This window comes from Anarhichas minor, unplaced genomic scaffold, assembly GCF_050575085.1.
Source record: "Anarhichas minor isolate MPS153535 unplaced genomic scaffold, ASM5057508v1 ptg000011l, whole genome shotgun sequence".
Taxonomy (NCBI): domain Eukaryota; kingdom Metazoa; phylum Chordata; class Actinopteri; order Perciformes; family Anarhichadidae; genus Anarhichas; species Anarhichas minor.
Window position 1 is genome coordinate 10,570,844 of NW_027466457.1, and position 24,431 is coordinate 10,595,274.

General features: G+C 42.6%; 1 protein-coding gene across 2 annotated transcripts in view; it reads left to right on the forward strand.

Moving 5' to 3' along the window:
* The window catches only part of LOC142947660 (contactin-1a-like), a 60,052-nt gene extending 35,889 nt beyond the window's left edge, over positions 1-24,163 (forward strand). The window contains exons 5-25 of one of the 2 annotated variants that reach the window (XM_076089400.1): positions 4,373-4,499; positions 5,307-5,485; positions 5,873-5,968; positions 7,056-7,262; positions 9,395-9,494; positions 9,999-10,180; positions 10,479-10,603; positions 11,101-11,218; positions 11,521-11,668; positions 12,562-12,689; positions 13,404-13,576; positions 14,259-14,382; positions 16,914-17,075; positions 17,395-17,544; positions 18,130-18,200; positions 19,220-19,454; positions 20,502-20,605; positions 20,841-21,024; positions 21,133-21,245; positions 21,358-21,514; positions 22,541-24,163. In XM_076089400.1, the coding sequence (XP_075945515.1) occupies positions 4,373-4,499; positions 5,307-5,485; positions 5,873-5,968; positions 7,056-7,262; positions 9,395-9,494; positions 9,999-10,180; positions 10,479-10,603; positions 11,101-11,218; positions 11,521-11,668; positions 12,562-12,689; positions 13,404-13,576; positions 14,259-14,382; positions 16,914-17,075; positions 17,395-17,544; positions 18,130-18,200; positions 19,220-19,454; positions 20,502-20,605; positions 20,841-21,024; positions 21,133-21,245; positions 21,358-21,514; positions 22,541-22,617 (2,960 nt within the window). In that variant the 3' untranslated portion in view covers positions 22,618-24,163. The remainder of the gene's footprint in view (positions 1-4,372; positions 4,500-5,306; positions 5,486-5,872; positions 5,969-7,055; positions 7,263-9,394; positions 9,495-9,998; positions 10,181-10,478; positions 10,604-11,100; positions 11,219-11,520; positions 11,669-12,561; positions 12,690-13,403; positions 13,577-14,258; positions 14,383-16,913; positions 17,076-17,394; positions 17,545-18,129; positions 18,201-19,219; positions 19,455-20,501; positions 20,606-20,840; positions 21,025-21,132; positions 21,246-21,357; positions 21,515-22,540) is intronic. The other variant, XM_076089401.1, reaches the window with a different exon arrangement.
* The last annotated feature ends 268 nt before the right edge of the window (positions 24,164-24,431 follow it).

A 24,431-nucleotide genomic window follows, 5' to 3' on the forward strand; every position in this document is an offset into this window, starting at 1 on the left:
AACAGAGACTTCTTGAATCACTTCTCAGCTATCCAGCCATATAGTCAGTTTTCATGTGGAAGACTACACCACTTCCATCTAAATTGGTTGGCATTACCTCGTTGAGCTTTGTGCCTGCCCTGCAGTTTATTTAAAGTCTCCAATAGCTCCGTGAAATGATAGGTGCAACCATCAGTCTATCAGCAAAAAGTAATTTGCAATGATTTTCTCATTGTAGAATAACCATTTTTAGTTATTTTTTAGCAAAGGGCTGGTTGCAGATTTTGAAATGTGAAGATTTAAGAGCACATCTCCGGTAAACACAAGTTTTAAAGTGGTGCTTTTGTGAGATTCTCTGTAGAGAAACTCAGGTTGAGACAGCCCTACACCGTGAGCTGCAGCTCTGTAGAAAGTATAAGTGAATAAATATGCTGAACAGCTGAGGAGTGGATGAAGTTATTTTAATAACGCTTGGTGATAGATTCTTTAAAACCTTGTCATCGATTTATTATAGCAGACTCTGTTTAAGATTAATGTGTTATGGCTTGTAAAACATCTGGATTCAAGTTCACCCTCTCACATGTCCTGTTTGAATACCTCTGCTCTCTTTCAGAGAATAATTAGTTTTGACTGCACTTGTGATTGCACAGCTGGCACCACGCTGACGGGCACTGACACTCTCATGTCTGACACCTCTGCAAAATAGTTTTGCTGGCAGTGAAACAGAAAAATGATTCATTCAACATAGGAAATTTAAAGAGTAGATTTCTACCCAAGGGACAATTTTGTTGGCCACTGTGCCTCATTATGTGGCTCAAGGGCTTGTGGATAATTAGTGCTACACTGTGCGTTTGGTGCCTCCAGGAAACAATGTGTTATCTGTCCCACTTGGACACTCTAGGCCATGCAAACAAACCGTGCAGCAGATGTAGCCGAAACACACAGCTGTGAGTAAAGTTAAATTCATTAGAGGATTGAGTTCCTCTGGGGTTTTGATTAATTATGTGACGATTTAAATGTGAAACAAAAACATTTATTTTGCTAAATGGGAAGTACAACCCCTTGAAACAGCTGGAAATTTTGACAGAAGACATTAAACAAGAAAATAATTTAACAAAGAGGACAGATGATTGCTGTTGTTTTATGTTCTTGTGTCTTATACCGTTTCAAGTCGACAAGTCTTTGTCATGCACATCAAATTATACCTGAAACCTCAATGAATAATTGATGTCTCATTAGAAACGGATAGCAGGCTCCTAAAATAACAGCCTTTTCGGTACCTCAAATTCAAATGAGAGTCTAAACTTACTTGCTCTTCAGTTGAATAGGAGTCTGTGTTTTATAATGAAATCTGTCCAGAGGAAGATCACTTACAGTAAGCCCTGGAGACACCGTCTCCGAGTAGTGTGTGTATCTGTCTTCCCCTTTTTGTACAGATGTGGTCTTCCCTGAGAGTTTGTTCTGTCTTTGATTGTGTGTGTGTGTGCGTAAACAATTACTTGCTTGTTTAACCGGGCAACTCAGGGAATCCACAGTCAAGTCATTTTTAAAAGAAAAACAAACAAATGTTTTATGCAGAGAAAACGAGAACCTGAGAAACAGAGAGATTAAAATATAGCGATGTAGCTTCGGAGAGCTGGAAAGAGATTCTCTGTGTTTTGGACAAAACATATCAGGCATGTTGAGGATGAGGCTGGAAACAGCTTTTGAGAGAATACACTAGTCAACTCAAGGTGAGAGGGTTTGAGAGAAAGAGCGATGATTTGAGAAAAACAAGACTCAGAGTTTACATACTTTGGGGCTCTCTGTGGCTGCACAGTGGTGCTTTGAGCTCAAAATGGCAATGCTGGATTTTAGCAGGTATATAATGTTGACAATTTCACCATCTTTCTTTTTTATGTTAGCATGCTATCATCTTCTAATTAGCTCTAAACGTAAAGTAGGGTTGAGGTTTTAGGTTTGAGTTTTTCCATAAACCAGGGTTGGTCAAAATAAAAATGTGACCTTATGATGCTGCTAGTTGGAATATTCACCCATGTTAAAACAGTTCATCCTGAGGGGGACATGGATGTCTCTACTGATTATTGTGACAATCCATTCAACGGTCATTAGGGTTTATTCTTTGAGCATCGTGACTATCTGTACCACATATTGATAAAAAGCTATCCAGTGAGTTGAGGCTTTTCACTCAAAAACAAAAACGGCAACATCACGATGGCACCAGACTCTAGGATCACCAGTCAAGTCCGTAGGATCCATTCTATAGTGGACCATGAATGTCTATGTAGAATTTCCTGGCGACCCGTCCAATAACTGTTTGAATATTTCAGTCTTGCGACTGACGTTGCGCTCCCTGGAGCCATGTAGCTACCATGGCTAACTAGAAAGTTGAGAGACCTTCAGAATGGAAGTAGATGTAGAAGGAAGTCCAAGAAAGGTAAAGAAAGAGGAGCAGAGCGTGACAGTAGGATATAGGTTAGAGAGATGGAGCGAGGACACAGCAAAGCCAGAGAGAGTTACAGACAGATAGACGGAGAAGGTAAAGCGAGGCAGAAAGAATGTAAGAGGCCTGTGTGTGTGTCTCCAGGCAGTGGGCCTTATGTGGTCTGCTTCAACACTCCCCTTCACCATCTGTCACAACCCACATTGCAGGGAAAGGATAGGAGCGGCACCAGTGCTCATCTCTCCCATTTTCACTCCAACTGCTAGTTCAGCACTGCCTGCAGAGCCTTTGTGGCTCCCATCCTCCACCCCATCCCACATTTATATTTCATATTTACATGCAAAGCATTTAGCAGAGCAATCTGAGTGCAACGGTAGAATAGGGTCACTACTGTAGTACATTCCCTTTACTCTACTCATCCCTCTTTCTTTCAGTTCGTCGTCACTCTTTTCTTCTTTCTCTCTTGTTTCCAGAACATATTTTCCAACTTAATTTGCCTTCCATCAGCCCCAGAATGCCCCATTAAGAGTATGTTTGATTCTCTCTCAGCCAGCAATAACTCAGAGTCCTTGGGATTAGCATCAATGTCAAGCGTTCACACACCAACGGCTGCTGGAGTGTGTGAGTGGGAGGGGATCCTGTCTCCTAACATCTTAATTGCTGCCTCCTGGTTGGCCGTCCTGGTTACAAGCCGGTCTTCATACTGGTTAGGATTATAAGATTTTTAATTCCTTTTGCTCCCCTACAGCAGATACATATTCATCTGGTTCACTGATGTTTAACTACATAGTATCGGAGATTACTGTACCTCAATGTCAAGCACTCACACACGTTTGACTGCTGGAATGTATATGACTATTGCTTTATTTCCTCGTTATTTTTGCACAAACACATCCCGTTTTTTGTGGGAGTAAATAGTTAAAACGCTCTTTTGTTCAGGTTTCTAAAGGATGCTCGCCGCCAGTCAATATGACATTTTCAGAGGTAATGAATCCTAAAGCGCCAATGCAGGGCTGGTGAGAGGGATCGAATGGAAGCAGGATATCACCGTCTGAAAGGGCGAGCTTCTCCCCATTGAGGTGTCAGCTGTGCTCTCTTAGAACTCGGAGGCGCTGGGGGAATAACACACGTGTGCGTGCACACATTCACACGCGCCGCGCATTTGTATTCCTGCAGTCACCTACATACACTCTTGATCTGAGAGAATAATCAGCGTTTGGGAACATTTCGCCTCATTGCTTATTCATAGCCTGGCATTGTGTTTATGAGTTATTCATGCCTCTGCCCGTGATGTCTGTCTGTTCTAATGAGTAATTGGGGCTAATTGTACGTGTGTGTTGGTGGTGTAAAAGGCATTTTCATCAAGGAGCTTCTTCTCCCTGGATTTGCCTGTGCAACCGCTTCACAGCGGCACTGAGGATGACACATGCGGTATGAAAGGGTTTTGGATTATGCTAAGTCAAGATAGCATTTCCAGTTCCAGGATTTGTATTAGCGTGCAACAATATCATATGCACTGGCAACAGATTAATGTTTCGCTGTGGTCTGGCACCCGAGTGAGCACAGCTCTGTCAAAATTAGTGTGATGTTGTGATTTGGGATGAAGCAGGGGCTTATTACTCTGCATCATTTAAAGAGGCAGTTTGAGAGAAATCAAGGATAAGATTAGTTTCAGCTCCAACCAAGATTTCCCTGAAACTCGCTGCTGAGCAAAAGAGTGTGGAAAAAAACACAAACCAGACTGAAATATCTTACAGGGCCGATCTCACAGTCTAGTCAATATGTTTTTTTTTTTTGTGTGTCTTACATCTGAACCCTGCTGTCTCGTTTTTGATGGAGCTGCCCCAGAAGTGCCAGACAGACGCTGAGCTCTAACACCTCGATGTTTCCTGTTTGTAGGTCTGACCCAGCTTGTTATTTAACCCTGTGTCGTTTGTTTGTTGTCGGCAGAAGAAGCCACAGGTTACGGGCCAGTGTTTGAGGAGCAGCCGGTGGATACCATCTACCCCGAGGAGTCGCCCGAGGCAAAAATCACCATGAGCTGCCGGGCCCGGGCCAATCCACCTGCCACATACAAGTAACATATGTTCCCTCTAAACCCGGTCTCATTACTACCCGCTGTGCGCATCCCGTGTGCCTCCCATCGCTTGTCATCTCTCAGGCTGAATTCTGACTGTTTTAGGATCTGCCTGTAAATGGCAAGGTCACACAGATGTTGATCCTAACCCACGATGCACCTCAAAGGTTAATTATGTGTGTGTGTGTGACCATCCGGCAGGCCATGATTGTGTGATACATTTTCCCCAAATTATTGTGTTGTTGTTCAACAACCGGCACAACTTAGATTGTTGTTGTTTGAATGCCAAAATATGACACGCCAGAAAAAAATGAATAACAAATAGGATGTTGTTGCTGCAGCAGCTGCACTAACAGCACTGCCACCGTGTCGCAACCTCATTTTGCAACTCTAAATTTAAAGCGCTTCGCATGATCCATTTCAATTTAGATGTAAATGTATGTAAATCATGTTGCTTGGCATCCTCCAAATTGGTTTCACTGTCAGAGAGCCCAGAATTAGATGTCAGAGGGGGAAGGAATTAGCTTTGACCACAGCTGGTATAAAGTGTTTAAGAGGGTTCATCTACAGTACAGTCTGTTATGCCTTTCAAAACATGCAATTTGTCATTGATATAGAACAGCCTGGTTAATTCTTACAGTATGTGCAGACGTCGATTGCAAGAAAGAGCAACTGTAATGCAGACTCTGTTCAGCTTTTGACCTGCTTTGAGGGGCCAAATGTAGTTATATACTCCCATATCATACTTTACAGCTCACTGCTTTCACAATGCACTACTCTATTGACCCCAATTTGTTTTTCTTGCAGGTGGAAGCTGGAAAACATAGAAATTGACTTGAATACACAAGGCAACCACTACAGTTTAGTTGGAGGCAACTTGGTCATTAGCAACCCCAATAAAACCCAGCATGTAGGACAGTACCTCTGTTTGGCTACCAACATCTACGGCACAGTCGTCAGCCGAGAGGCCTCAGTCCAGTTCGGATGTAAGTAACCCAGATGTGAATCCCGTTTGGGCTGCGATGATGTACAGTACAGTACCATACAGACCTAAGAGAGAACTGCCCTGGAGCTGTACTGTCATGCATATTGAGCGTACTGAAATTGCAAGGGCAACAAATCATAAGTGGTGTGGAAAGTGCAATTATTGAATGGTCTAACTTTATGATGCCAGCATGACTAATGTACTTTTTTTGTGTGTATACTACAGCTCAATTCAAAATCAGTCGTTGAACTTTATGCAGCCTTTAGTGTTGGTTTTTGTATAAATTAGCTACAAGAGATGCTGAAATGTGAATGTATGGCAGCAGATTCTGAGTAGCTCTTGAATCAGAAACTCTCTTACAATTGATTCTTGCCTCTGCCTCTCTCAGACCTCGACCTTTTCTCGTCGGAGGAGAGGGAGTCGGTGTACGTCAAAGAGGGACAGGGGGCAGTGCTGCTCTGCGCTCCCCCGCCACATTATCCAGGTACAGCATGTGACAGCTGAGTGTGCTTCAGCTGAAGTGTTCCTACAGGTCCGTGTGTAACCTCCATCGTCACGTAGCCGGTAGCATCTGATTGATTGAAGTGGGTGGACGGACGTTGGCACAGTAGTTTGCACTGTTCCCTGTTGTGAGTTCTGGTCCTCTCTGTGTGTCATGTTCTGTGCTTGATTGAGTGGGTTTACTGCTTGCTGCTGTTGTCCATAGCCATGCAAGTCAGGGGGACTGAAGAGTGCACATTTCCTATATATTTAAATGAAAGTGTGAGTGTCATTAGACATTACTGTGAGCTTTTTTTTAATGCACATGGGGGATTTCATGACACTGATGAACCGATTATATGAAATGAACCAAAGTATATATTTTGTCCACTGTTGGCTTGGGATTGAATCGCCCTTCTTAATGTCCTCTAAGGTATAAAAATAACGACATCACTGACTTTGTCACTGTCTTAATATGAGTTTTAAGCTTTTTTTTCCTTCTCAGTTTGCAGTCATCCCCTTGCTGGTTTCAGTTCTACTCCCTTGTGGAAGTAAAATGGAAAGAATTCAACATGTTTTCATCAGTCTCATATCTAGTTCAAGCTAAAATGTCATTACAAGGGTTGTTGTTTATTTTCCCTCCTTCTGCTTGTCTGCATGTGGCCTCATTATATAAAGCGTTTTAGTAGCATTGGCGTTAATTTATACATAGCCATCAACCCAAAAAGCTGTACACATATTTTCCATATTCATGCTTATGCAAATCTGTCAAACACAGCAGTCTGAAAGCATTGTTAACTCTCTCTCCGCAGCATCAGAATTACCTCAAAAAGCCAATGTGCTCACAGTATTCCTCTATTATGCCTCTCAGCTAAAGGAATTATAAGATTTCATCTGAAAGGTCAATAGATGCTTGAATAATAAATCCCCCTCAGCACCAAAGAATTGTTCTATTTTTATTTGCGTGTTTTCACATTATTCAAAGTGAGCCAGTTCCACATCCAATCCCCCCCTCTTCTTTCCAAAGCTTTGGCTGTGTGTCCAGGGCCTTGATTGACGGGTGCCGTTTTGTCGTTTCTCTATCTGTGCAGATGAGCTGTCATTCCGATGGATCCTCAATGAATTCCCCATCTTCATCCCACTGGACAAAAGGCATTTTGTCTCCCAGATAACGGGTAACCTCTATATCTCCACGGTGGACTCCTCCGACAGCGGCAACTACTCCTGCATTGCGTCCAGCACATCCATTTCCAAGAGCGTTTTCTCCAACTACATCCCCCTCGTACCTCTGGCTGAACGTTAGTACCTCACTTTCTGCTTCCCATTTTCGTTCCAGTTGCTTATTTCTGACCTTTCTTTAAATTATGATTACCTTGAAGCTGTTTGCGATTCCTGGTTTCTTCAGTTTTACAGCCAGTGATCTTAAAAAAAAAAGACATAAAAGTCTAAATCTGGGTTGGTTTAATTGTCCTGTACCAGATTGATCACAGTATTTTACACTAATTACATGCAATGCCACTCACTTCAGTATGCAATACAGTACATATGTTTTTTGATGTATAAAATGCACTTAAGCTGAATACAATCTTGCATTACAACAGAGAGATTGAATGTGTGTGTCTCTATAATAGCCAGACGTGTTTAAGAAGTGTTCGATAAAGAAATAGCATCCAGACTGTGCTCTTCTACCAGCCAAATGAGGTGTGAGTGTAAAGACGAGTTTCAAAAAAAAGCTCGAAGATAGGAAGTGACTGCCTGGCTGCAGCAAAGTAGCACATTGATTTTTTTTTTTTCTCTGGCGTCCCTGCTGAAGCACCGTGTTTCATCACAACAGTGCTTGTTTTAAATGTGATAAGGTCATGCCACTGCTGTTGACTCTTTAAATTAGATTTATAGGAACAAACTAACTCAGAGGTAAACTGACACGCACAAACTTGCTCTCAGACAGAGCCAGCATTTTAGACAAGAATTTTAAATGAACTGGAACATGAACAGCACCGTAGATGGAGACCGCAAACTAGCGTACACAGGAGTAGTTATTAATGCTCTGTGTGTATGTAAAAGGTTCAAACACAAAGCTAGATGACAATTTCAGCATTTTCCTAGGTGGCCTTCCCAGAATCCATCAGTTTGATTTAGACTTTCATGATCATGTAACTTGTAGCCTGCTTCACCTGTGGCAGGTGTGTTTTGAAAAGTACTATCATTACCTAACACAGAATAAAATGTTTTGTCCCACCAAAGAGGTCAGGATCAGAGCGGAGCCGGCCAGTTGTTTGGGCTCTCTCATGCATATGTGCATTATTATGAGATGCCTGCTGGGTATGTTGTGTCCTGTTTTTAACTCTAACTAGTTTGTGTTTTGGAGGGACAACATACCTTTGCATTTTGTCAGGGCTTTTTTAAAATGCCTTGCATATGTGTAGAGAGGACACGAAGGGCCTCATGCAGCAACATTCTCTGACATTGCTCTTATGCTTTATATTCATTTTCTGTTAAGAGAAAAAAAATCAACTCCAGATGCACCAAACATTCTCAACCATCTAAATATGCTCCTACCTTGTCCATGTATGCAGCATGTAAACACCATAATCTGGTTCCAGAAAGCAGGATAAGCCCTTACCTACCTGGATGCTACCTGAAGTACCCTGATTGAAACCTGGATACTTCAGCATGTTAACACCTTATCCGAGGATCCAATCAGTCTGTGCAGTGTGGGCATGTGTTTCATTAAATGTAGTTATGTTAGTAGTTTGTTCTTAATACAAAAAAGGATGATCTAGAAATAAAAGTGATAATATGACGACAAAAATTCAAACCATCAGACCAGTAAGTGCTCTGGTACTGTATATTAGCTTCACTGTGTCTTCATTCCCACCTGCTGAGGTAAATCTGTGACAGACAGGCTGAGGTGTTGAGAAATCAGAGGCACAGCTAGATCCACACACAAAATCTTGATCCTGACAATCCCGCTTACGGGTTTACGGGTTTCCTTCTAAAATTACAAACTCCTCTGACTTATGCTGCAAGAGACAAACCCCAGTTGAAATGAGCCGCTACAACTTCCTGTAAAAGAACAGGAATACAGGGAGGCAAATAAACTGGTCTCTCATGTTCCATGTAAACGTCATAACCCAAATACTGTAGAAACAGCCATTGTGTTGCTAACCTAAAAAGCCTTGTTATGTAATGCTTTTTGTGTGTGTGCTTCAGTGGGACATCTGAGTAAAGAATATTTACAAAGAAGTATCTTTTGTTTCATTTGACCCACTGAAATAATGAAAGAAGAGGCTTTTAAGCAAAACCTTGAATCAAGCAACGGTTAAAATCATCACAAAATCATTTGGGACCTCTATTTGTTTCATGCTTAGCATCTAGAAATGTTTTTATCTCCAGAGTCATGATTCTGGCTTCTTCTTATTCCTTTTAGGTCTCACCAGGAAATACCCTGCTGACCTCAAAGTCAAGTTCCCAGATACCACTGCTCTGGTGGGGCAGAATATCACGTTGGAATGCTTCGCTCTGGGGAAGTAAGTGTGAGAAATCGGGTTTGACATGTGCAGCGTTTGCACTGAAAGATTTCATGAAAATCTGGTATCAGCCAGTGAGTCTTATCTTCTAAGTTCCAAGTGTTGTGAAATGGATCTCAAAGGAGAATTTAAATGAATATAGATACAGTTTTTTATGCTCGCTCAGTAATGAAATGAGGAAAGGTTTCTCTTCGTTATTATTGTGGCATTAAATAAGTTAGTTGAAATGATGCAGCATATCAATACATATATATTGATTATCAAAAACAACAATGTTAAATATAGGGATGATGTATCAATCTCTCAGTGGTTCACCCTTAATGCCCAGTAAAATGTTGTTTACTGTAGCTTAGATTGCCTTAGATTGACTGAGCTAAATCATTCATAAAGCATGTTTCAGAAAGATGAGGACTTGAGTGCAGCGATGCATTACAAGTTGAAGCCTGATCGCCTGCCTTGTGTATTTTTTTTCTCTCTCTCTCTCTCTCTCTCTGCCCTTCCCAGTCCTGTCCCCGAGATCCGCTGGAAGAAGTTAGACGGACAGCTTCCACCCAATCACGAGGTGCGGATGGCGGGGGCTCATCTGCACCTGTACAATGTGCAGTTTGAAGATGCGGGCATCTATCAGTGCGAGGTGATGAACTTTAAAGGGAATGACTACCACGCTGCTCGTGTGTCTGTAGAAGGTAAGAAGTGTTTCATATCAGCCTTCTTCTTCTAAAGTGTATAACAGGGAATACACTCGTTCATCATATGTAAGGCTTATTCTTTATCAGTATTTGTTATCTTCTGGACACTGCTGCGTGGGGTAAATTTACCAGCCCTTAGTTCTTTCCAATGCCTCGTATCATTTCTCAGGTTTTTCTTTCTTTAGATCTAACACCTACTGTTATGCCTCAAGTATCATATCACATATTATTCAGCAGCTTTTTTAGTTTGCTTAGATTAGATTTACACTGTAACTCTGATTTTGCTCATTTGCAGCTTTTCCTGAGTGGGTGGAGCACATCAGCAGCACAGAGAAGGACCTCGGCAGGGATTACACTATGTCCTGCATAGCCAGCGGCAAACCTGAGCCACGCATCCGCTGGCTGAAAAACGGACAACCGGTAAAATTGAAACTAATAATATACGTCTTGTCTCATGAACCTTAATTTAGCTCTAGCTGTAATATTAGCAGAGCCCCTCTTAGCATCACTGTGAGGTGCACCGTGTGCATCCCAGGGTTGTTACAGTAGCACAGCAGTGACAGGAAGCTGGCACTGTGGGTACACATCATGTCAGGAGGAAGTACCTGTTGGTATTGAGTGTGTGCCAGCATGGGTTGTGTAACCCTCCATAGAAACACCTGTCATCAGGCCTAAATACCCAAGAGAGTAACAATTAGAGGCAGCCGAGTGGGGGAGGTTGTTTGATATATGCGGCTAGATAAATCATTATGTATTAATGAAATCCTCTCCCAGTCAAATAAACTAATTGTCTTCTGTACCTCTGTGGATGTCAACAATGGTTTCAATCATTTGCTTACTAATATAATTGAAACTGTATGAATGTGGTTAAATGTAGATGCGATGATATTTTAATTTCACACTGTTATTTTCCACAGTCTTACAGGAAAGAGATGAGGTTCAGCAGCTTGACGTTTGATGATTCAGGAATGTACCAGTGCATTGCAGAGAATCACCACGGAGTCATATATGCCGATGCTGAACTGCGTGTGTACGGTGAGTCACACTTTGGCTGCAGTCACATTAGAGATTTAAAGGTCAAGTTTCAAGCTGGCTAATTGGAGCTCATTAGGATTTATGGAGCGCAACGTCAGATTTTATACAGAAAAACAACTATTTCACAGCGGAATAAAACATAGCTTGAGAATGTTGTCTAAAAATGTACTTTGGTCATCCAAAGTACCATAGTAGATCAGCACACTACACATTTTTATTAATGTAAAATGGACCATGCATTTCTACAGTCAATGCATATTCTGCTATGTGTGTGATGAATAATCCAAACTGTCCCTCCTCAGCCTGTGCTCCCACGTTTGAACACAACCCTGTGAAGAGAGTCCTGGCAGCTAAAAACGGCCGGGTGGTGATCGAATGTCGACCCAAAGCGGCTCCAAAGCCCACCTTCTCCTGGAGCAAAGACACCGAGCTGCTCCACAACTCCACCAGGTGAGCAGTCTCCTAACAAGATGGCACACTTCCTTTTTGTCTTCTGATCTGTAAATGTTGTATGGATATATATTCATTTAGAGAGGCTGGTTTATCATGAATTTTCCTTTCTACTGTAGTTTTTAATGCAAATATTCATCCACCTTTCTCTGGCTGGGAGACACATTTGGGTTAACACCAGGACGAGCAACTGAGAATGTGATGTCTCCCTAGAGGGGCTTGACACATACAGTTTAGTGTTTTTTGGGATCTAAATAAGCTCTAGAGCTCTTAAATTTACTTTGCGCCAGAAAATCTTTAGTGTTGTTGTTTGTCAGTGGTTGCTGTGCACTGCTCTGCTGTCTGTCAGTAGTTGACATTAAACTCATTCTCAAGCTCATCAACGTGGACAGACTGCATGTGTAAACCCCTGTCATGTCCTCCTCACTGACAAAACAAGCCTAATCTAAGAGCTCTAAGCCACCCAACCCCAACCTACACACCCCCATGCACCACAGTGGTGACTCGCATAGAGGAGGAGCAGTGGCCAAATTACTATGCAGCATATGCTTCATAACAATCTCTATGGCGGCTGTCGTGGTGTGGAGTAGTGACGGGCATCTGGCACGATGCTATTTGTCATGCATGAATACGAAATATGCTGATGAAAATGAATCAAACATTGCCCCCTTGGTTTTAGCGCAATTCAAGTCGACGTACTTGTCTTTCTTGTAAAAACATATATCCCATTAGGGAGCCGGCGAAGATTCAGAGTACTTTCATCATTTATCATTATCCACATATCTATGGAATAACATACGCCAGACTTTTGACCTTCATATCGCGCTGAATATTTCATATCGCATAGCTCTTTCTTGTCAGTGTGGAAGAAATTAATTCCGGTTTCTCTTTAGGTCGTTCATCTGGGAGGATGGGAGCCTGGAGATCCTCAACTTGACGCGAGCAGATGAAGGCCGGTACACCTGCTTCGCCGAGAACGACCGGGGCAAGGCTAACAGTACGGGCTCTCTGGTGGTTACAGGCAAGTTCTAGCTAATGAACAATGCTTAATTGATAACTCTCTTCATACCTCTTTTTTTGTAATCCAGGACAGCTTGTGTTGCTTTGACCGATGTCAGCCTTCGCTGCCAATCATTTCCGTCACTCTCAGTCCCACTACTAAAGTCCCGACCTCCAAATTTCTGCTGTTGAATTATTATCCCTCTGAGCAGAGTGACAGTATGCGGGCTACTGGCGGATATTCAGTCATCCTCCAAGGACAGAAGGCGAGACGGGATTGCTTTAGATCCGATGTGATGAGACACACTGTTCAATGAGGAATGAGGAGAGGACTTGAGTTGTGAACCCGTTGAGATAGTTTGATTGAATAGCGAATAATAACATTGATATGAGTTTTTTTTCTTGTGATTTTCTTTTCTTTAAACATGCAATCTCAGCTGTCAAACTGTTTGTTACCGTTGCTCTCATGTGGTTCTGGATGTAAAGCTCTTTTCTGCCCTCTTCTGGACATTTGTGCACATTGAAGAATTCTAGCTATTTCATGTTAACACCATATACTTCACCATTGAGCTGTCCACCATGTGACTGCTCAAGATCCCCTTTTTCATTCAAGTCATTTATCTGTTATTTTCATCCATATCATCACATTTGTAATAACCTAAATGACGTTTCAGCGGCTGGACTGATCTCTTTCTCATCGTCACTGATTCCCTCGTCCTCCCGTGTTTCTCCCCAGACTCCACAAAGATCACCTTGGCACCGTCCAATGCTGACGTTAAAGTGGGTGAGAACACCAGGATGCAGTGCGCCGCGTCACATGACCCCTCCCTGGACATCACCTTCATCTGGTCCGTGGATGGCCGGGTCATTGACCCACACAAGGACAGTCTCCATTATGAACGCACCCCGGTGAGACAACATGTTGGTTCATGAAGTATTTTAAAGGGAAATGAAACATGAATAATCAAAGTTTAGCTTGATAGCCCTAACTTTGCCCCCTCTCGCAAATCTCTGCTCTAGTCTGGAGTTCATCCAGTCAAATCATATTTCAGGTCGGGTTGATGTCTGTAGTAGTTTTATTGGAATACCTGAAATGGAAAAGTACAGCCTGCTTTAAATAAATAGGACTCTAAAAGCCATTTCACATTCCTCCCTGAGAGGAATAGTGCATTGTATATCAATTTAATTGCAATTTCCGCTAATATCCATTATTGTTGACATGGCCTACTCTCTCTCTTCGTGCAGCTCTAACCATCACTTAGCGGTTAGCATTTCTGATTTGCCCCTCTGCCCACTAGGCAAACACTGTTATGATTGTGATTGATGATACCACATTTTTGTACACAAGGAGGATTTTCCCCTCGTAAAAAATGTGGTCCAGTTCTACTTAATACTGTTTGTGTGGTATTAGCAAAGCAAGTTTGAGTCTCAATCTGCGAGTTCTATGCAGTCATGGCTTTTTTTAGAGTGCAAACACTGTGTGGAGGTTGAGATTTCTTCATAGGAGCAGAGGTGACGCCCTTGAGCTGAAGCCTACGTCCAGTTCACGTTCAAGTTGGATAACTCAGTCTTTCTGTGTTGTTTATTGCAGAATGGAAGCTCAAACGGCGAGCTACTGATTAAGAACCTCCAGCTGAAGCATGCTGGACGCTACACCTGCACTGCACAGACCCCCATCGACAATGTCACCGCCTCTGCCCACCTGGTCGTCAGGGGTGAGTCATGAGCGGCACAATCACACATGCAGTCATGTATAAAAAATGTCTCGAAGGCTCTTAAGACATCCAACATGAACACACTATTCTCTGTCAAATGTCTGACAGTTTTAGTTATTTTACATGACAGATTTCTGTATTTTGTGTTTTGTTTGTGCTCTTCTTCACTGTGGTTTGTTTGGGTACTGTCGTTCAAATCTGATTGAGCTACGCCCACACGGTCCTGATGAAGCAGTTGTTGGTGTTAAACTGCTTAAAATAATAAGTATTAAGAGGTTTTTTTTAAACTTAATGGTTGACAGTTGTGAATATTTAATGTTGTAGAGAAATACTTAAGATTTAAAGCTAAGTTTTCAGGGGCATTAGTTCCATCGAGCTTATTAAACTGAACACAAGACAAAAGAATTTCACAGTTCCTCAGACACATATTTCTAAACTACTCATTCAAATTTTTCCCCAACTCCTTGTTGTCAAACCCTACGTGTAACAAAAGAGAGAGAAGAGACGGAGGGAGATAACACAAGTACTGTATCCAACGTGGGTTTCAAGAGAAATGAGTCTTTCCAGAGTAACCGGACCGTAGACGATCTGTCGACCCCGAGACTCCGGGGCAAAGGACAGCAAAAGAGAGAGCGCGATTTATCAAAAAAACCTCTCTGTGTCCAGCCATGCAGGCAAAGTATATAAATGTAGTTAATTTGATAAGCTGTTGCTGTGGTTGATTAATTAGAAACAGTTGAAAGATTTAGTTTAACTGAATGGGGCAAGCAATGCTTCTGTGTCATTATGAAGTGTTTTGAATAGAGTGTCAGCCTCCACTTGTCTTCATTAGAACTGAATAAAGTAGCACTTTTTATAGGGTAGCCTGAGAGCTGTTGACAGCACAGCAACGAGTATGTTTGTGGTTGTTCGTTGTGTAATGTCATGTAATAAGTATTTGATGACTAAAGTGTGTAGGACATCATAGATTTCTATCTTTCACCACAATATTTTGATACGGAGAGCTGCTGATTTCAGCACTTGTTCTTCCAGCCACATACAGATATCAACACGCACAAAATGAACACCGCCGCTCTTCCGCAGTGTGCCGTCTGTCACTTACTGTAATTCACCTCCTGGATGATTCATCAGCTTGTTTTCAGCCCTCACTTCCCGATGAGTGGGAGCTTGCCTTACAGCCTGCCCTCGGCTCTTGAAACAGGGCCCAGTGTTGGCGGACAAAGGGTCTCTTCAGATAGGAACCCAAGAGCTCTAGCAGTGATCTGGTTGCCAGTGATCCCTGTTGTGCGCTGGGTGTGCTGCCACCGCTGCTGCTTTCTGAGCAGGTGCTGACAGATGGCCAGGTGAAAGCACAGCGGCTGACTGTAACGTTTCCCAGAGTGGAACCAAAGCACAGGCCCTGGGCCGCTCCTAATGGAGTGCCAAATGCCAGCAGTCCGGGTTGCAGCGAGGTAGAGATGAAAGACGGCCATTTATCACGGCAGACGAGGAAGCAGCTCTGCTTCGGGAGATCGTCCGAGCTAAAAACACAGCTCTGCACCTGTAGCTTGTTATTAGTGGGGATTTGAGATATAGGGAGAAGAGCTGTTTTCATATGACGGGCGTGTGTGTTATTGTAGCGTAATGTAATCCAGGCTTGCCTGGAACAGCGTTGAAATGTGGCTGTGTTTATGTAATTGTCTGTGAATTGGGAAAACTATTCGGAAGCTGTATTAAATTTGGTTCTTGGCAGTGAAGGATGTCAGTTAGTTTAAAGCGGTGAAGCTAATCAGTTTAAACACATTGTGCCCAGCATCCATATGACACAGTGTAGTACAGACACGGGAAATCTGTACAATATTTCATCCCTGACACTGAATTGTACAAAGCCTAAATATTTTCACTACTTTACTTTCTCTCCTGACTTGTAGAGGAGAGGGGAAGCTTAGGGGGCTGTCCAGCTATGTCTAATCGCCTCACTTGTCTCGGCTCATATTCATGACTTGGAAAAAGTAAATCCTGGCTGATTTCTGAGGCTGTGGGTTGGGAGGCTAACTTTAACACAGTCTGGGTTTTCAATTAGGCCATTTTTATGTTCCAGAGGAAGAATCGAGGGGAGCAGGAGGACCAAGAGAAACACTGGATTCAGGAGCTTTTGCTCCAGCCTTAGTTCATGTATGTTAATGGCTTCTAATGCTGTAATCCACATCTGTCTTTGCTGGCGTCTTTTAAAGAAGAGACTAAAAAGAGAAAATGTAAGAGCTTTGATGTGCTGTGTTTCATACGCATCAGACGGAGGAGATTGGTGTTGAAGTATTACGTTGTTTCGCGGCTCATGACTTTTGCTAAGAATTTCCTCAGAAACGCTACACACACTTTCTGTCTGTCCACAATTTGAGGGACAAGTCAAAGTGGCTACTTGCGGGGATTTTAACTTGAGAAGGCCGAGGGGACAGTGTCACTGTTCTCAACACTACTGTGCAGCCCCACTTGTATTCATCATCCATCGAACAACACTTTTAACTTGTCTCCTATTCTCGTCTTTACCCCAGGTCCCCCCGGTGCTCCAGGTGGGGTGCGAGTGGTGAACAAAACTGACAAGAGTGTAACGTTGCAGTGGAGCCGTGGAGCAGACAACCACAACCCCATCTCCAAATATACCATCCAGTACAGGGACTCCTTCTCAAAGGATGTCTGGAAGAATGCCACTACATGTGAGAACTTCAGCACACTAGTTGGTCAAATAAACACTGCTAGCTTAATGCTGAGCTGGCTCCAGTGTTATAATAATTTGGGTCATGCCACAGTAATATTGTAGGCCTACATAGTGGTTAATGCCTCTTAAAGATGGCTAAAATAGAATTTTGTCATGCATCGAGGATTTGAAATATAGGAATGTATTCTGAAAATGGAACTTCATTATTGTTTTAAAGATATTTTTGTTAAATAGAGGGAAAGCACAACCTACACTACAGCGCTGTATAACCCTGAACTTTTGGCTTTGTAAAATGAAATCTGTGTTTTTCGCTCCAGCTCCCGCAGATGTAGAGGGGAATACAGAGATGGCCACAGTGGTGGATTTGTTCCCCTGGATAGAATATGAGTTCAGAGTGATAGCTTCCAGCACTCTGGGGACAGGAGAGCCGAGCAGCCCGTCACCGAAAGACAAAACCCTGGAAGCATGTAAGATCATGTCCTGACTTTGGATCTAACATTTGGTACATATAACTTAGGAAGACTCAGAGTAACCTAAGATGCCATGGAAATGTGGTCCTACAGTCTAGCTTTCCATCCTGGTATTTATTCTACATCATTCAATTATGGCGCTGTTTACTTATGTTAAGTATCGCTGTAGAAATGAGTCAGCAGAAATCCCATCAATCTGAACTTCCTACAGTAGCAGCATGCTGCCAAACTCACCACACAAACCTCTACAAATGAGCACTTTGCTGAAACTGTATACTGAAATTCAATTATAAAATGGAAATCACAGGCCTACGGTGACCTCTCTTAAAAAAAGAACCTTCATTTGCGAGTGAGCTACTAGACTCGAGGCAAAACAAGAAGACCTTTGCCTCCTTTAGTGGCAAGGCTCCCGCATTGACATAATGGTGTTGCATTTGGCACAGGTCAAGACATCGATATTGTATTTGCAGAGGAAGGATGTTTCAGTACTGCTGCCAGGGATAGGTTACAGCCTGTGTGGGTTTGGCGATGTTTGTGTGGATTCTTAGCATGTGGGCTCAGAGTTCTGCTGTCTCATTGTAGTTCCTGTGGTGGCGCCCTCGGACGTCGGTGGCGGTGGAGGAACTAGCAGAGAGCTGACCGTCACGTGGACGGTAGGTCTGGACCTTCCACAGGGCTCATGTTAAAGCTCACAGAAAGGAGACATGCCGCCCTTATCTCACCTCGAGCTAATTCTAAGTCAGAATGTATTCAATTTCTAGTGACAATAATAACCTTTAGAGCACTGTTGCTTCACAGAGGAAAGAAATAACATGCCACAACAATGAAAAATAAACAGACATTTCAACGATGAGGGGAAAACGCACATCTATTCCAGTGAGGTGCTGACTCACAGGCAGACATAAAAAAAGAAAGAGAATGGATCGTCACACGCTCATCACTCCAGTTGCATTTATTTCAACTTTGATCAATGTTTTGGTAAAATGGGCCATAATTTTGACGATACAAAATAAAAGTGGTCCATGAATTTAAAGTGAGCCATTGATAAGTTTCCAGTCACTTTGGAACACAACAACGTAGTACATCAACAGATGAGCAGAGGAACTGAAGCATTGAATAGTCTCATACTTCACACCAAACAAAAACAATCACTATCAACAAAAATCAATGCCTGAACTGAATCATTATCTTCTATTTCCCCGCTGCAGCCGTTGATGAATTAGCTCTCATAGGTAAATTGCCTTTAGCTTGACTGAAGCATTGGCTTCTCAGTTCTCCAGCAGCTGGAGGATGAGGCGTTGCGTGTAGAGATAGGTTCGCGGTGCCTAAGTGCAGGCATGTCTTACTGGAAATATGATGATGAGAATAAAGCCAGAGTGTGCCAACAAAGGAAATGAGGCGTGAGGACAGATCAAGAGGGACGAGCCAGCAAAGTGTCACAACTCTAAACTCTTGTGTATCACTCACAGAATGCAGTCATTTTACCCAACACTATAAGTGGAATTGTCCTTTTTTGAGTCTTGCTGTTAATCCTAGTATACAGCACAAGCATAAGTGAATGATATTGATTGACGGATTACGTTTAATTCACCTTAGGGATACGCAGGCTTGAGAGGTGTTTTAGATAAAACATTTGCCACATTAAAGTAATGTTTGATGTTTCTGTCATCAGCCTGTCCAGCCACAGTACTACTACGGGCCTGATTTTGGCTACATTGTGGCCTTCAAACCACAAGATGGATCCCAGTGGATGAGGGTGACAGTATCTGACCCCGAGGCCAAGCGCTACGTCTACAAAGACTCCTCCATCCCTCAAATGACAGAGTATCAAGTCAAAGTCAAAGCGTTCAACAGCAAAGGAGAGGGACCCTTCAGCCTAACAGCCTCCATTTATTCTGCACAGGACGGTAAGCACTGAAGAGATCTGCAGCTCTCAACGCTGAAGCATTAAAAAAAGGGAAAATGTGGCAAACTGATCTCAAAACCATGTCACAGATCAACCTGCTTCTGTTTTCTCGGTAACACAGAGAATGAGGAGTTCTTCAATATGCCAACACTCTGCTATTTCAATCTGTCAGTGTCAGCTACTTATCACGAGCAGGGTTTTCAATGGAGTAGGACTCATTTAATAGGAGTTCTCATGTATAGCTGTGAGGAATTTTAATACCCCTTGAAAGTGAACCTATCTTCCCCTCTCTCCGTCTTCCCTCGCGGGGGGATTACCATGATCTATGTAGCATGAACCAGAAAGCTGATAATTCGCCCAAGGATGCAAAGCATTTAGCCTAGTTATTAACTTCCACTGACAGACAGTGGAGATAACCACCGGGGACCCAGACGTGATGGGTTACAGAGATGCACCCCTTGGCCGTTTGTTTGAGTGTCTCTGACTTTATAGCTCAGCCTGCAGAAGCACTTTGCCTCCAGGGTTGTGACCATTCCTATTCGTCTGCACGCTGGTTGCGCGGTATTGTTTTTGTGCATTTGTTGCTTTGTGCAACACAATGACTGTGACGTGATGGGCTGCTGGTTAGAGGGCCAGCGTGACAATTTAACATTCAAGGACAGATTCTTGGCAGGGGCAGCCTATACTCAAAGGGTAAAACTGCCCAATAAGTCACGGAAAAGTGTCAGAGTGCCCAGTGAAGGAATGTGGGCCAAGAGAGATTTGTGTCACCTCCCTTGTACCGTATAGTGATTAATTCACATTACTAAAATGATGCCTGAGCAGCGCTGAGAGAAAAATGGTATCATTAAGGCCAAGAGACACAGCAAAATGAACACTAGATAGTTTATGGTCATGGCTCCATTAGCGCAAAATATGCTCATACATATAAAATATGCTACGTCGGAGTTTTGCGTGGTCAATATGAAGATTGGCTCTGATGGACTCTAGGAAAATGGGTTTTCTTACTGCAACCTGTTTACCGAACTGTACTCTGTGTCTTCATCAGCTCCATCTGAAGCTCCTGTAAGGGTTGACGGCAAAGCTCTCTCTGCCACGGACGCCGTCGTGTGGTGGCTGCCTCTCTCCCAGAGCAATATAGATGGATACCAGGTCAGTGGGAAATGTTTTATATATGAAGTGTATAATAGGCAATTCTTCTAAAGATAATTGTCATTTTTTTCTCTCAAATTCTCATTTATTTTTCATCTTATTTACTTTGCTTTTTATGACATTTTCCCCTTCCTCCTGCTTTAAATCAGTTCTTGAAAGTGCTGTAAAAGCAAGATGTGCACACCAAGCTGGTGTTGGATCCTAGGCATCTCACCTCTGTCCATCTGTGTCCCAGGTGAAGTACTGGAGGAATGACAGTGAAGGTGAGGCCCAGAGGGTGGTGGTACCCGGCAGTGAGAACCACACCAGGCTGGAGGGTATGAAGCCAGACACCCACTACCTTCTTGAGGTCCGGGGCTACAACTCTGCAGGATACGGTCCGGCCAGCGATCACCTCCAGATCCACACCAAGAGACCCCGTATGTTGTGCTTTAAAGCGGTTTGGTCCAGGGATATGCATGGGTAACGGCAACACGAGTCATTTTAATATACTTGTTATTCATTACCCCTTTTCTTTCTTTTAACAGCTCCAAGTCGAGCTCCCAAAATACTTGGTAAAAAGTTGAAGGGCCAGTATGTAAATATTGCCTGGGAACTGGTGAAACCACTTGCTAACGAGTCATCAATAGAAGGTTATAAAGTGAGTACAGTTCTACATTTACTTTTACACTTATTCATAACCTCTCTGAAGTGAAGCAGTAGCTGCTGGGCACCTTACGTACCTTATAGATGATGTGTGTGTGTATTCCTAGGTGCTGTACAGGGAGCAGGGCCACTCCCAAGGCGATCTGTACACAACCACCAAGCGGAACATAGACCTTCCCCTGTACGTAAATAAGATCTATGTGGTGGAGGTCCGGGCGCAATCAGAGGGGGGAGACGGGGCTGTGGCACAAATCAGCATCACAGGTAACACGAGAATCCACCATTTACTTGTCCCCTTCATTAACAATTCTGAATAGTGTAATGTAGTATTTTGAAAAACATTCATGATACTTGTTTTGGGTATGAATGCGTAGAAAGTCTGCAAAATTAACCAAAAAGCAACCTCTGGAGGGTTATGGTACAATTTAGGTGCCTGAGTTTTATTCAGTGTTTACATTTTTTTCTTTTTAGTAAAGATGTATCCTCTTACTACACTAATTGTGTTTTCTGTTCGATGAACACTGAATGATTTCAGTGTTCATCGAATTTAGTGAGTGAGAGAAAAATACGACTGTGTTCTGTTTTCACCCAGGTTTAGTTCCATCAGGGGATCGAAAAATAAAGAAAGCCTTCAGTCATCTGTCCTCATTTTAAATCCATAGTGCTGAGGTGACACACTGTGACGGTTCATTCCTGGCCTGCCATTTGCTAGTGAGATTATGCCAGGTTGAAAGTTGGCGGTGGGTTATCATTTGTCACAGCTAGAGGGGTTCCCATGGGCCAAAGCAGAGCTGACACTTCAGGTTTCATACCTTATATTGGAGGGCTAAGATGGGAAACCTTACGATCCGTGACTAAAGCCTTGATAGCCCCCTGACTCGATCCCCTCACTGGCTGATGGACTGACAGGTAGGCTGACTGGATGGAGGAGGCCTTAAGCCTCTGTAATTGATCTTGATGAGTAGAGGAAACCCCTCCCGTGGTTTTCCTTATCCCTTATCGCTCAGTCCAGACCCATCTGACAGCTTGATTTCACAGACCCGGGAATTTAAGCCGTGGGGGATTTCAAATGCAGGGCATTGACAAATGGAGGGGCATTTAGGGTGATCTCCACACAGATGGGGTATAATATCACACTTCACACACCAAACATGGTCTTTAGTTTGATGGATGAGAGCTGGACACTCGAGGGACAAAATGTTTTTTTCCTCAAAGCAACAGCAAATTTGTCCGTCGGTTCAGGTGTTCTTTAAGCAAAAACTGACATACCTCTGTTTCTGTGTCTCCCAGGTGGAGGTGTCATGTCCGCCCCGTCTCTCAGCGTACTCTCCCTGCTCCTGGTGGCTCCCCTCTGCCTGAACCTCTGAATGTAGCGCCATCTTTGTCGTCACTTCCCGTGAAGGAGACTCTTTATAGGTTGACGCCTATGACGACTTTGGGACTCTTTCCACAATCTTTTGGTTCCACCCCCGTAACCCGGGACGTCATATTCCAGCTCGTCCCCTCTGGAATATGTTTGTGAAAATAGACACAGAAATGGAAAAATTGGAAATGGACAAAGACATCCCTTATTTATCCACAAAAGGCCTCTTTGGAGGAGTGTCAAAGGAGTTCTGTCAACTTTTTAAATATGCCTTATATAAATAACTGAACTTATCTTTCACAATAACTTGTTTTAAAATGAATCATTACTGAAAGTGTGAGCATTACACTTTAAGTCTACCTACATCATGAAGCCGACCTTTCTTACATATATGAAGTTGCTGTTTGTTCAGAAATGTGGGCTTCATTTGATCTGTGATATTTAAGGAGAAGCTATCCTACAGTGCATTCCATAGTAAACAGGTCGCTGTGAAGGATAAGTGTACGAGTTTATAAAAATATCTTTATGTCTTTCTTGCAGTTCAGTGGCATCGTCTTCTATTTTCTTTTTAAAATGAAGCACACCCTTTGTTACAGAGATACAGTCAAAGCAAATCTTATCCTTTCATACTTGCTTTTTAACAACAAACATCAGAGAGGAAAGAGCAATTTATGTCATGCTGAAATAATATATCCAATAATAAATGGTATTGTTTTTGCTATCTAATAAACTATGGATGTTATTTGAAGAGAAATAGATTGGGTTGCAATCTATGCTTATTTACAAATCATAACACGAGCTCTACTGATAGAATACCACTTTCATAGTGTGTGCATGTCAACATTGTTACATGGAAGGGAAGTCTGAAATGGATCATAAGTGTTTAGGAGTTTAGGCACATGGATCCATATTTGCAAAGTTGAATGTAAAGCAAACCATAAAAGCAGGAAGTAAAACTGAACAACATATCAGACAGTTTCAAATGTTTCGAGCTGCAGCAAACATCGTGTGACAGCGGTTATTTGTTAGTGCTTGTCACCTCTGGTAATATTATACACATGTAGTATATAAGTGTGCAGTGATCAATGCTTTGCCACAACATCTGAGTCATTGCTGAACTAAACCTAAACTAAAAAAAAAAAAACTTTTGTTTTGACTGTATCATTAGGACCTCCGTGGTACCAGCTGGTGCTTTGTAAAGAATGTTGGCATTTTATTTTGTGTAAACATTTTCACCTCATCTCACTCCTTAATGGATTTGTGTGAGAGTCACTATTAACGGTTACGGTGAACGGTATAGCGACGCTCGTGCCCTTCAATAAGCGTGCAATGAATGATTCATCTGTGGCTACTTTATATTTTCTAATGAGACTACTTGCCTAGCTCCTATAACAGTAAGCTAATTTCATTTTGAATTATCTGGCATAAACAGATGAGAAGCAAAGCCATCCGGTGTCAGGGGCAAGAGCCCATCGAAACGTTTTTCCACTGCATTTTCTTTGTCTTTTTATTAACATGTGATCAGAGATATATAAACATTATCAACTGTTGTCGTTTTTTTGTTTATGATTATCATATCTGTATGTCATGATCCACCTCTAGTTGGACAGTTTCAAAAGTTTATTTCCCTCGAATGGAAGAGAAGAAACGCTGCGTTTTTGAATTCCTCCAAGTCATTTCTTGTGTGACTGATGGTGGCCATGCTTCTACATTGTGACTATATCATCATCCACCACAAAGTGCTTTTCCCAGTTTTCCTTCATGCGACAAATCATAGAAAAGAGTTGCCAAATGCATGAATGCCTTGAACTTTTGACG